Source organism: Vipera berus (assembly GCF_964194415.1).
Source record: "Vipera berus genome assembly, chromosome: 1".
NCBI lineage: Eukaryota > Metazoa > Chordata > Lepidosauria > Squamata > Viperidae > Vipera > Vipera berus.
Window position 1 is genome coordinate 317,166,668 of NC_138202.1, and position 13,920 is coordinate 317,180,587.

Below are 13,920 nucleotides of genomic sequence, written 5' to 3' on the forward strand. Positions count from 1 at the left end.
TATACTAGATAAACCTGACCTTCAGGGCAATCTGCTAATTTGGGCTGGTCCAGACTGCAGGTGTTAGGATTCTTGAAGAATAAAGGGCACTGGAACATACTACTTCAATCCTGCACTTGTCAGCTTCTTTCCAGGTTCATTTCATGGTGTGTATTTGATCTTCAAATCAAAGAGTAATAAGATCAAGGAGTTTTTATTTCTTCTCTCTGAGAACCCTATTTTGATACAGATAATAGTTCCTTGCATTTCACTCAACAGCAGAGAAATGGCTTTTTCAGTGGTTTGCCATAGGTTTTCAAATAACTTTCCTAAAAAGAACTTAGCCTTCACTGGCTGTTTTTTGGTAAATGATGAAAATAATTTTATTCAAGCATTGTTTTAAATTGATCAGTTTTAACTACTGTTTTTAGTATTTTCTGCTTTCTGCTTATTGCTTATGAGCCATCTGTATATATTTCAATATAGGAAAGGAAGACAAATTCAAACAATGATTTTATTGAGGCTAACAAAACCGTCGGAACCTGGAGAAGTGTCTTGCTTTTTCTTCAGGAAAACACAGGATAAATTTAGTTTCAAAATAAAAGTTCTAGAAAAATCCCATGGGCAAGTAATTCTGAATATTTAGCCAAATCATTTTCCTCTCCTTTGCGTAAAGGACAATAATTCCAGCCTGGCTTCACTCCCGCTTGTCAAGTCCAAGCTCAATATATAGAAATGCTAGCTGTGTTGCAACCTAAAACAATTAAAAATGGTTAGTAAAGAACACAGCACTCATAACTTTTTGCACACTTTAGAGCTGTATTTTCAGCAGCTCTTTCCATCCCAATTGATGGGCTTGAAGTGCTGTTCGTACTCCTGTAACACTGGGATAATCATGGGGGTTTGTCTGCAGTCTGAAGAGTAATCAGAGTTCTTCCTGCCGAATTCTCTTTAGAAAATGGCAGCTACTGTAATGGGCTTTTCACTGATATCAGGAAAGCTTTCTGTGAATTGAGCATTACTGTGAAGTGTAACACAGCTTGTGACCAGAACAACAGCAGCAACGCTGAAGCTGGTGTCACAAAAGGCTTTCAAAATTGCTTTGCTTCTTTCTATCATAGCTGTAGGTAAAAAGTTCACATCTGCACTTTAAAAATATTTAAACACAAGAAGAAAGAAAGATGCATTATTTACATAAGCTGTGTTTTTGCATACTGAAATCTATAAAAGACTGCAAGTTACAGTTTGGACACAATTTCTCATCTCCTTGAGAATCCCCAGCATGATTTCCCTTGCTCTTCTAGACATTCCATCAACCACCTCAATGGATTTTTCAAGAAACAAAGAAGACTGCTGTTGGGGAGAAATCAACATAGACCAGTGCAGTATCTTTTCAACAGCATAATTTTTCTACTGAATATAAAGCTTTTATAGGCAGATTTTATAGACACATTCTGGATTTTGCACTATATAAGGTGCAAAGTACAATCCTGATATACTTGTAGAGAAGCCCTCATAAACTGTTACTACCAGCCAGACAGTGGGAAGATCTTCCTGGGTCACTATAACAAGATCCAAGAGGCTGAATTCCATCCAACATCTCAAAGTCAAAATGATTTAACCAATTCACAGTTTTGTGAGAAGGAAAATGAATGAGTCTAATCTGTGTGCATTTCTCCTCCTCCATCCCAGCTACCCCATCCCTTTTCCTGGCAATGATTAGTGCTATTGGTGATAATTTGATGTGTACAACACTGGATGAGGAATAACATTTTTCAAAAAAATGTTTATTTCATACGTATTTCATGTATTTCACTTAGTGGGTTGTGATAAGATAAATTTTTATATAGGTGAATCCTAGAATACTTTCTCCATGACTAGAACGAGTTCCTGTTTATAAAAAATGAGCTACACATCCTAAAAGGGGGAGGGAATTATGATTTAGTAGGTGGAAAGGCTTGTATATACAGGAGAAGATATCTCAGAGGACCAACAATTATCTTCACAGGTTATAATATTAATTTGTGACTCTATCCATTGTAACGGATATCCCTACCTGTTTTAAAGAATCCTCATATGTTGGAGAACAATGGTTGCCTCCTGGTTGAACATCTAAGATAATATTAGGCTTCTGAGTTCCTGAAACCAAAATATATCAAATGCAATCTACATTAAAGGGACAGGAAAGATGCTATTCTGAAACATAAATAACCATGCACACTGGTAACACTGAAAGAAAAGTATTTTGATATATGTTTATGGAGATTCTCATTCATCCAGATCATGATTTGTCAAAAGGCAACCAAACTTTCTTTCTTTTTTTGAAAATGTTTAGCTTCTTATCCTTCTTTAGAACTGAAGAAGCTTCTTGGATTAAAAGCAAAACGTTTTCAAAGAAAAAAACCAAGAAAGTCCAGTTGCCTTTTGAAAAGCACCTCCGGGTATTTTTCTTACTGACTGGTGGTATGAAGGAAATAATTTACTAGTATTCTCTACCTATTTATTCCAATTCAGGAGAGTGTTTCAGATATGTTTTGAGGCCAAAAATGTGATTCCAAGGATAAGGTTTCTCAATAACTACTACAGGTAGTCCTTTGAATGTTCATTTATTAACCATTCAAAATTATGATGGCGCTGAACAAAGGGACTTATGACCCCTGACTGAAGCTGAGGCTGCTACACTGTTCCTACAGTCACATGAACAAAATCCAGGTGCTTGCAGTCCACCCGCCCTCATGACCAGAGGGACATTGCAGCAGTCCCCCTACCCATCTTGGCCTCCATCCCACCCCACTGGGTCCCACACCCACCTCCCTACTCCCCATCATGGCTTAGTGCACTCATCTTGTCTATAGATCTCCTTTGAGAAGCAGCTACTCCACTATGTGGCCTTCCTACATAGATGCTGAGTGATACCATCTGGGAAGCAGACATAATTTGGGGAGTGGCTACAATGAATTGTGGCCGCTCCAAAATGGTGCCTACTTCTGGGATGGTGCCATGTAACCTCCATACTGTATAGGGAGGCCGAGGGGCAGATGGGCTGGATCTCTTTCCTGAACATTATCGCAGAGGTAAAAAAATTGATAAAATGACAAAGATTGAACTGACCCCAAAAAATCCAAGGAGGACTTTCAGAACTACTGGTTCCCCAAATTGTAGGATGCATGGAAAACACCTTTTATACTTGTTCCCCTATCTCAATATCTCACAATCATTTTTGTATAATTGAAATTATTGTGCTGTGTATTTTCACCTTGGAAAGAATGTGATTGGTGTTTACTTCTGAATAGAAATATGTTCCTGTTATTGTCCATAAGATTTTTTTATATTAAAGGTAAAAGGTAAAGGTTCCCCCGCACATGCGTGCTAGTCGTTTCCGACTCTAGGGGCCGGTGCTCATCTCCGTTTCACAGCCAAAGAGCCAGCGCTTGTCCGAGGACATCTCCGTGGTCATGTGGCCGGCATGACTAGACGCCAAAGGCGCACGGAACGCTGTTACCTTCCCACCGGAGTGGTCCCTATTTTTCTACTTGCATTTTTACGTGCTTTCGAACTGCTAGGTTGGCAGAAGCTAGGATGAGTAACAGGCGCTCACTCTGCTACGTGGCACTCGGGATTCGACCCGCCAAACTGCCGACCTTCTGATCGACAAGCTCAGCGTCCTAACCCACTGAGCCACCGCGTCCCTTTTTTTTATATTACTTTTCAATAATTCTCAAGCGCTTCATATATGGAAACATATCATTTATAATTGATAATCATGAGCATAGTTTGCTTATACTAATGGTTAGTATATGCTGGCTAGAAATTCTCCCCTCTTTTTAAACAGATGCACACAGACAATATTCTTGATGAATCATTTGAAGTTAGATATCAGTTGAAGGATTAATTGAGGAAATAGTTCTATATTTATCTATCTATATCTATTTTTCAACTATGAATTAAAATTACATATCAATCACGGAAAAACAATGGAATGCTAAGTATATTTGCAAACTACATGAATGTTTAAATGGGATATCTGCTTTAATACTGAAATTCTGTTTCAATATTAAGACAAATATTTAAAATTAATCAATAATTTGATTAATTTATCTATTTCTGTGTTAATAATTTCCTCTATTATGCAGATTAATTTCTGGATGTTACAACTACTACATTTTATGTAAATGTTAATTTATTGCATGTAACACATACTATCTTTTCCAATATAATCAATAAATGTCAACATATCAGGGTATGTATATATACATCAATCCCTGTTCCAAAAGGAAGAAATATGCTGAAAAGTCCAATCTAAAAACAAGAGTCACTTAAACAAAACTATAATTTGTCTAATTTACCATCATGACCCTAATTTGATAAATCATATTTCACTGAAGAAAAAAAAGAGCATGAATATATGTAGTCATTCCTTGCTCCATCCTGTGAAAGGTTTGCTAAAATTTATCTCGTTTCTTAACCCAAATTATCTACTAGGAGGCCAACGCATTTGTTTCCCTTTCTCCAATTCTTGAAAGAAGGGAACAATGTTGCAGTTTTGCTCTTGCTCCTAAATTGGACTTGTAGTTTGATGGAAAACATACATATCATGACTACTTTCATTTGCTTCTTTCTGGTGGATTGGGCAGATGTGTGCAATTGCTTTATTAACCATATCCCAATGTGATCTAGAAATTATTAGTGCTACCTTTATAATCTGAATTGTTGGTTTCAGCATGATCTTGTAGAGCTTTTCTGAGTTTATTGATGTATCTTAACAATCCTGCCATGGGAACTCGCTGATCCTTTTCAGAAGCTGTGATAAAAAGAGAAGGATAATTCTAAAAAGAAAAAAAAATGTCCGAGTTAGCAGGATGAAATTATTGATACCAGTCTGTGCAGGCATTAATTTTTAACTTGGTGGAAGTTGCTTTACCATGTCAGCAGGAAAGAAGTATTAAACAGAGTTAATTAATCTATCTAGACTGTAGCTATAGCTGACAATTATGGGAAGATCTTATCTCTGACTTGATAAACAGCTCCCACTTGTCTTCCACTGAAAGTCCTCCATAAACTTTTTATCTGAGACTAGAAAGAAATTAAAATAAAACTTTGGGTCTGATTTTAGCTCTGTCCTAGCTGCTACTCTTTTCTTCATTTGGAAATAGATAACCAAGCAAGTCAGTTATCCGAGGGTAAAGCCAGACAGTGTTAAGCTTATGGTGCAGCCATACCTATTTACAATTGATATGGGAAAGTTACCCCTTAAATCCCCTTCTATCAGTTTTGCCTGCATTGGCATTGCTATCCCTGTTGATTAGACTGTAGTTTGACCGCAGCAGCATTGTAGTCCATTGTATTTTGGCTACAGTGATCTAGATAGCGTTACCAAACCAGATATCCTGTACCTGTACATTTCATTTCTTTTTTTATGACTGATAAGCTTTCCATTTGTCTCTGTTAAATTTTACCGTCATTTTTATTTATCAATTAATTTCTGCTTGTCTCTCAGATTTCTCTAGACTATTTTGAATTTTGTTTATATTTTCCAGGACATTAGGTATTCCATCTTTAGGTATTCTGCCTAATTCTGTATCATTGGCAAACTTGAGTACCTTTCCTCTTCATGTAAACAATTAATCAAAATACTGAACAGTGGAGGATCCATAACTGATTTTTTTTCTTAATCGCCTACATTGGCTTCTTCTCTCCTCCATTCCCTCCTCTCCACTACTGAAAGTGTTTGTAACTGTGCTTTTGGTATCTTCTCCTTTAAGAATTCCCACCCTTTCTGACTTCCTTTTCCCATTAGTTACTCTTGCCACTGAATCCTACTGATTATTGCTTATTGAAATCTGTTTTTTAGAAATACAAGTTATATGCTTCATTACGCTTAATTTTAGTTTCTCTTCATCGGGTGCCTCCGATCAAAGAATGTCGATTGGTGGCCCCCAGGGGGAGGGCGTTCTCTGTGGGCGCGCCAGACCTGTGGAACCGCTTGCCGGTTGAGCTCCGGATGGCCCCCGACCTTCGCTCCTTCCGGCGCGATCTAAAAACTTATTTATTTGAGCAATCTGACCTGGTTTGATGGGTTAGGGTTGGGGTTTTAGTATGTTTTAATTACTGTTTTATACTTGGGCATAATATTTAATCGTTTTTTAACTTTTGTATTTTGTTTTTATATTTATTGCCCTGTACACTGCCCTGAGTCCTTCGGGAGAAGGGCGGTATAAAAATATAATAAATAAATAAAATAAAATAAATAAATTTTGAGTGATTTCATTAAATTGTCTGAACAATTCTCTAAAGTTAACATTTTGGTTATGTACAATGCAATATTTAACCAGCACAAAATGCAATAGTACCTGTGGCTTAATATTTTGGTATGGACAATAACTTTTAATATATTCTTTGCAAGCCTCATCTCCCACTGGATCTCCCCATTCTTCTTGTTCCTCAATAGTTAAGGGGAGATAAGGGTCCAGCATTGTATTCAAAATATCCAGAAAAGGTGCCTATGAACAAAATAAAAACATTTTTTCTTATACAAGTTTAACACGAGTGAAGCAGATACCAGAGATAAGCCTGGTATTTTCTAGTATATTTAATTTGTGAGAAGTTAAAGATAGAACTTTGAGATATTAGCAGTTAAAGATACAAGAAAAAAGGCAACTTCTTTAATCATACATAAAGACTAGAGTAATAATCAGCTAAGCCAAAGTGTTTTTAACCACGAGTAAAACATCTGCATAATATGCTAAGCTATAAGTTATAGTTCCAGAACATAGTATATACACATTACCTAATAAACGAAAATCAAACAAGCCGTATTTGTTTATTGCAGGCATACAAATTTACTTTTATTCCTCACTTGCTGTAATGTTCAATTATCCTGACCCATGAACTGATTCAACTACAGGTGATTCTGCCTGTCCTAGACCAGCATTACTTCACTTCTTTTATCAGCTTAATCTCTTAGTATTGTATCTCACACTCTAATTCTTTATTTCCTCAAATTTGAAGGAGCTATTTTCTCCTTGAAAATCTGGTTAAGCTCAATACTGCCAATTCTAGATGTTGAGGGCACTTGTACAACTTCCTTCACTGTTTCTGCTAATGATTTGTCTTCCCATTACTTCCATGCTCAGTTTGCTCCTTATCATTGCCAAATTGCTTAGGGCTTAACAGAAAGAAACAAGAGGAGGAAAACAGCAGGGGCAGATGGTTTAGCAGGCCACCATTTCATAATGGCAAGAGTCTCAGTAGGTGGTGGAGAATGTCAAACCAGTCAATGTCAAATGTCAAGCTGGTCCTTTTTCTGGATATAACCATGAAAGAAATGGGGAATTGTAATAGATTATATAGAAAGTATTAGCTTCAGAAGAAAGCTGATGCAATCCATCTTGTTATCTACTGAGCCAAACATCCATAGGACACTACTGGAAGGCAAAACTAAACTTTGTTGTTGTTTTTTTACACTGTGTGTGTGTATGTGTGTGCATGTGTGTGTGTGGGGAGAGAGAGAGAGAGAGAGAGAGAGAGAGAGAGAGAGAGAGAGAGAGAGAGAGAGAGAGAGAGAGAGAGAGAGAAGAAAAAGGAGAAGTTTAATAACTCTTGATGTGACAGGCAATGATTCTCAGGATTAGACAGGTTAATTATGTCAACAAGCAACCACTGCTCAGCTTCAAGGCCATGAAGTTCAGAAGAGAAAATCCACTGAGGCAGAAAGAAAAATTAATGGTTTGAAATTACTGTGGGTAAAAGAAGGAACAACAGCTTCACACTAATAGACAATAATTAATTTTATGAAGTTTTGATTCTAGTAAACATTTTTATCAAACTGAGTCACACTATGGCTGATGTACTTTAACCTGATCTGAAGATGGCAGACTAATTAAAATATATCATGTCAGGGAATGTGATTTACAACCAAAGCCTGCAACTTTGTAACAGCATCACTTTAAGTACTTCCGTTTGTTTGAATTGGTATAGGGCAGGGCTAGGCAACCTTGGCTCTTTTATGACTCATGGACTTCAACTCCCAGATTTCCTGAGCCAGCCAAGCCGTGCAAGCGATTGGACTAGAAAGACCTCCAAGGTCTCTTCCAACTTTGTTATTCTGTTAATTTGCTTCAGAGAGTGCCCAGAAACTTTAACAACAAGAGCTGGCAATGGCCAAGAGCAGGAAAGTTGAAGAAAGAGATAGAGGGGCTAATTCTGACTGCACAAGGCCAAGTCTTAAGGACAATTGCATACAGAGCCAGAATTGAGAAGACATCAACAGACAACTGCCTATGCAAAGAAGTTGAAGAAACAGTGGAAACCTGGTTAGCTGCTGCAAGATCACACAGACTGACTACAAGCAGTGGCATGACAAAGTAGCAACAATGGTGCATCGGAAGATCTGCAAGAAATATCATTTGCCTGCAAGCAAGAACTGCTGGGATCATAAAACAGAGAAAGTCGTAGAAAATGAAGAAGCTAAATTGTTCTGGGACTTTAGAATTTAAATAGTCAGGCACCTGCCACATAAAACCCCAGGCTTAACAATTGTTGATAAGAAAGACAAAAAAGTCTGGATAGTGGATGTGGCAGTAACTGGAGACAGTAGAATAGAAGCGAAAGAACTGGAGAAGATCACAAAATACAAAGACCTGGAAACAGAAATAGAATGACTATGGCAGAAGCAAGCAAAGGTAGTCCCAATAGTAATAGATGCCTTGGGTACAATCCCAAAACAACTGGAGTATCACTTGAACACTGTCAAGCATTGACAAATTCACCATCAGTTAATTGCAAAAGGCAGCTTTATTTGGTAGTTTTTATCCTGTTCAGAGTAATACATCCATACAGACAATATCTGTAATACCATCAAACCTGTACATCTGCCTATCCCAGGTCCTTGAAAAGGACTCGATACGTAGATAAAAATGCCAAACCGTCTGAACATCTGGCTGAATGTGCGATGAACCTTAATAATAATAATAATTGCAGCAACCAGATTGGAAAAGAGTGGACCACTATATTACAATGGATATTTTGATACAATATTATGTCTATAATGAAAAATCTGCAGATTTTTAATTACTTTTCAGATACAATTTAAGCTATTAATTTTAATTTTAAACAGCACTAGACACATGTACTTGGGTGTTCCCGCCCCTTGGTACGGCTTATCTATCACTTAAAATAGTAGAAGAGACATTTTTACAGGTATTCCTGATGTCAGAGATTGTTCTGTTATCACTATGATTTATACTTTATTGTATTTATTTATACTTCAATAGTTTATTGAAAAAAATCTTTGAATATTAACCTGGAAAAAAAGCACTCTAGTAGACTTAAATCAAATATTAGTTATCTTACCTGTAAAACCACAGCTCTGATAAGATTAGGTGCAATATTGCAGATGGCCCCTGCGAGAACTCCTCCAGCACTTGTGCTCATTAAGGCTGTTTGCATAGGCTGAGAATATCCAAGTTCATGTAATAACTTGATGCAGGCCTGGAGGTCTTGGATACCATTATGTTTTTTCATCATACAGCCATCTTTATGCCATCTCAAGCCTAATTCTCCTCCACCCCTGCCAATTAAAACAAGAGTAACAACAACAAAAAATCTGAGGCATTTTATTCTCATCCTAATATCCTAATATTAAATACATATATGATTTGATCAGAAATGCCTGTTTTAGGTGTTAATATTTTTTTAAAAAACATTAAGCTAAAGGAATAATAATCAGGCTGGCTTGCACTCTTTTGTTTCCGCAAATGGAGGACAACACAGCAACTGTTTTTGATTTTCTCTTGGATTAAGAAATTATATCCCTTGGTATCAGTACCAAAAAAGCCATGGATCTTGCAATTCTCAACATATTGCTGATGGTGGAGAACACACGCTCTTGCAAACAAGGTCATCACACTGCTCCTTTTTGTGATAAACAACATTACAGAAAGAAGTATGAAATAATAAGCAAGTAGAATATTCTTTATTGAACAGAATATTTTTTACTGGCCAAGTGTGATTGAACACAGAAGGAATTTATCTCCGATGCATAAGCTCTCAGTGTACATACAAACAATAAAGTGATAAGCACAGATCATAAATCATAAGATATAAACAACAAGTGATCAATCATAAGGAGAAGATAATAGGAAAGATAAGAAGATGAGAAAGATGAGAAAATGAGAAAGATAATAGCAATAGAGCCCTACTACATGGATAAATATCTTCAGTTATGGTGTTTAGCAGAGTTCTGACATGGGGGTAAAAACTAAATTTGTGTCTAGTTGTTTTGGCATGCGGCTCCGGAGCCGCGGGTTGCAGACCTGTGCCCTAGAGCAACATCCTGAAGGAAGAAATTGAAATAGTTTATGTCCAGGATGTGAAGGGTTTTTTTTGATATTTTCTCAGCCTCTTTTTGGTTCATGCAGTATACAGGTCTTCAATGGATGGCAGGCTGGTTGCAACTGTTTAAGTAATGCACAAACTCAAGAGAACATGAAAAACATGAAGAACTATTAGATATTAAGTAGAACCAGAAATGTAAATGTGCCCGGTGGAATTTTATACAGCTTTCCCCCTTTGCTCAGTGCAAATTCTCATGCTTATTGGGTCTTCTATACATAACTTTGTGACTGCAATATTAACAGATCGTGTTTTGGGATTTCTCCAAGCTGGATTCAAAGGTGCTGATATATTTTTGGTGATATACATGATCAGTTATAAAATAGAGTAAACCACCAATAACATATGGATAGAAGTGTTTAAAGGAGTGAATACATTCAATATTTTAAAAGCACATACATAATTTTATTTAAAAAAACTATTTAAATTTCAAAGTACAGTTTTAGGGCAAGGCATAGATATTGTTTTTAATACATTAAAATTATTACATTCTAGTATTTCTTTTAAATTGGATTAAGGATTAGGCATTCTGAAATATTCTAAGCATGCTAATATGAAAATGTTTTGTTAAAACATTATGTAGTTTTTAAATTTTAAAATACATGTGGATAACATTTGGTTTGGAATTATTTTCCTTCAGTTGAACTATTTAGAATCAAGTAAAATAGCTGAAAGTTTACTACATGATACTAACCACTGGGACAGTATAATTTTTTTCAGTAAAAAGTAGAGAAGGTAAAAATAGAATTTACTTGTTATACTTGTTATTTAAATAGTATGTAAAGGATAGCAAATATATCCTTTATAATTTCTGTGCTTAGCTGAATATAAATTATTGCTGCGAATGTACAACATAATAATATAATTTAACATACAATATAATAGAAATTAAAGACATGCTAAGAATTGAATGACAGATATTAAAAAACTTTTAAACATGGTACTAAACCATAGAACTAAACTGTGTTCTGATGAAGTTAGAATTCATACAAAGAACATTACATTATTAGCAAATAGTATACCTGAAATTATCAGCAACAATGTACACTACAAATAACTGGCAAAAACATTTATGGGGAAAAAATGTGAATGGAGTAAAAAGTGTTGTGGCTGAAGGAGAAAGCACAAACATATTAACAGTGAAATATTAACGAGCAAATCAGTTTTATAATATTACAGACTTACCTAACATGACAAAAAGCTAATATCCAGCCATCCTTGATTAACATTAGATTCTCTGCTTTAAATGTCATGTTCAAATCTATTCCATAAGCTCCATAGACATGAACCAAAAGTGGCATCTTGTGCAGCTGTGTAGAATTGTTTTTATAAAAAACTGTAATTGGCACCCAAGTTTCATCCTGCAAATGAGGAGCATATTTAGACATTTGCAAATTATAAAATCAAAAGAAAATTTCAACTTATATATTTGACATATTTCATTTACCCTAGCATTCTTTGACATTTTGTACAAAACTCTCAGAAAATAAAAAGAAACTTGGGATTGCTACAGGATTTGTTTACCAATATAGAATATAAACCTCTTTAAGTGCAACTCTTGAGAAGTTTATAAAACATGAAAGGAGCACATTCCTCCTGCACCTTCTGCATTGTGATCTGAACAGCGTTACATTCTTCACACTCAACGTAACAGCAAAAATAAAAACGTAAATGTCTGCTAGGAAGTCTCTACTATATGACTGAAAAATATAACAGACTGCACCATTATTTTTCTTATTTAATAAAAACTCATGAAGAGATTCAGTGGGAAATTATTATCATACAGATTAAGATTTGTATATGTTAACCCTTGCTTTATTTGGGGGAATTTTTCTCCTGACAGCACAGAAAACAAAGACCATTTCATTTCAAGTAAGGCTTATTGGGAAAAAGCATAACAACTTTGCCTTCATGTCTCTTAAATGTAGGTCTTACAAAAGAAACATTAACATTTCAGACAACAGAGAAATAGCAATAGCTCTACTGATTAGGGCATCTAGTAGGGATATTTTTTTAAAAAAATCCTTCCAAATCCTGTTTACAAGAGGCTAAGAAGACAAGAGCTTACCTTGCTCTTAGCTTCTAGACGTACAGTTTTACAATATGCTGTAATTGGTACTTCTTGCTCAGTAAATTCAATAAGGCTCTTTTCCATCAATGAATATGCAAAACGAACTGGAGACTGAAGAGGAGACATGAGCCAAAAATAGCAAGTGTTGGCACTAGAGTCAGAATTAGGTTCCAATTCTAGTGAACAGGCCCAAGCAGGTAGCTAGAAAACAATAGAAATTATTACTAATATTTCCCTAATCTTTGGATTTTTGTTGTTGTTGAACTACATGCTATAGTTTCCAGCCCGATAATAGAACGTCTTACTGGCCAAGAGGTGCTTCACTTGCCCCAGAAAAAAAGTTGGGTTGATGGCAGAACTCCACTATAACAAGGGCAGCAATTCAATGATTTTTCCCTAAAAGCTGCTTAATGACATTCAAATAAACCATGCAAATGGAATTAAAAATATAAGTCTGAAATAATCAGAGGTGACAAAATATTAGGCAATGTCACTAAAATCTGATATTTGGGCACCAAAAATGTATTTAAAATGCACGATTCATCTCTTGCAAGATTTCTCCTTGCACTCTTCTGGGTTATCATAAAGTTTTTAAAATCTTTCTTCCTGCCCTTCTGTCTGCTCGTTCACTCTATCCAACTTGAAACCCAGCCAAGTCAGTGTCTGTTATTGCACTGAGGCCTTGCATTGGCTTTGGGGTGCTCAGCCACTTACAATCCTTGCCTCTGACTCTGTTCCCAGCGTTAGCCATTGTGAAGAACAAAATTATTTTTTTGGCACAGCTATATTCGGAAACTCAGGGCTATTATGTTTTAAGACTTAACACTCCTAGAAATGAAAGGAATCAAGATTCATTCTCTGAGAGCAGCAGGGTCTCTTACCCACTGCTTACTTTCTTTTAAGAAGTTCTGGTTACTGGGTTGATAAAGGCTTTTGGAAATTGAGGCAGTCAGAGTCAAAAAGCTTTACACAGAAAAACTGCACTCTGTGTAATTGATTAAAACCTGAAGAGGATCAATCTAAAAAGACTAAAAAAAACCTTATAAAATGGGCACTATATTTAACTTGACTGCTACAATTAGCAAAGTAGAGAGTGTATAAGTTTACCATCTTATTGCAATCATGCTAAGTGAAATTTAAAATATTTGCAGATAATTGAATAGTAAGGCAGGAGTTAACCTGTGTTTTCAAAAGAGCCCTTTGATGTTTAAAGTTACAGAAAACCTGGCTAGGTAAGATGATGCTCTAGAGTCTAGACAAAGAAATATAATGAATTTTAATTGATCCAGGTGTTAGCAAAATGCTTTGTTAATTAAAATGTTTTTTTCATGATTTGTCTATAATTGTATGCAAAATGTCTACAATTTATTGAGTAAAATTTTTATAAATCAAAGCCCACCAATGTTTTATCATGTTTAATGTATGTATAATATACAATTATTTATTTTGTTTTTGCTGTAAAATTTGATGAGTATTGG

At 35.7% G+C, this 13,920-nt stretch overlaps 1 protein-coding gene across 1 annotated transcript in view; it reads right to left on the reverse strand.

Moving 5' to 3' along the window:
• Positions 1-479: 479 nt before the first annotated feature.
• PREPL (prolyl endopeptidase like) overlaps positions 480-13,920 on the reverse strand; it is a 33,291-nt gene continuing 19,850 nt past the window's right edge. The window contains exons 9-15 of the mRNA XM_081315336.1: positions 12,440-12,643; positions 11,557-11,732; positions 9,331-9,547; positions 6,330-6,479; positions 4,673-4,805; positions 2,036-2,118; positions 480-733 (exon numbers count right to left, since the gene is read on the reverse strand). Coding sequence (XP_081171462.1) covers positions 677-733; positions 2,036-2,118; positions 4,673-4,805; positions 6,330-6,479; positions 9,331-9,547; positions 11,557-11,732; positions 12,440-12,643 — 1,020 coding nt within the window. The 3' untranslated portion in view covers positions 480-676. The remainder of the gene's footprint in view (positions 734-2,035; positions 2,119-4,672; positions 4,806-6,329; positions 6,480-9,330; positions 9,548-11,556; positions 11,733-12,439; positions 12,644-13,920) is intronic.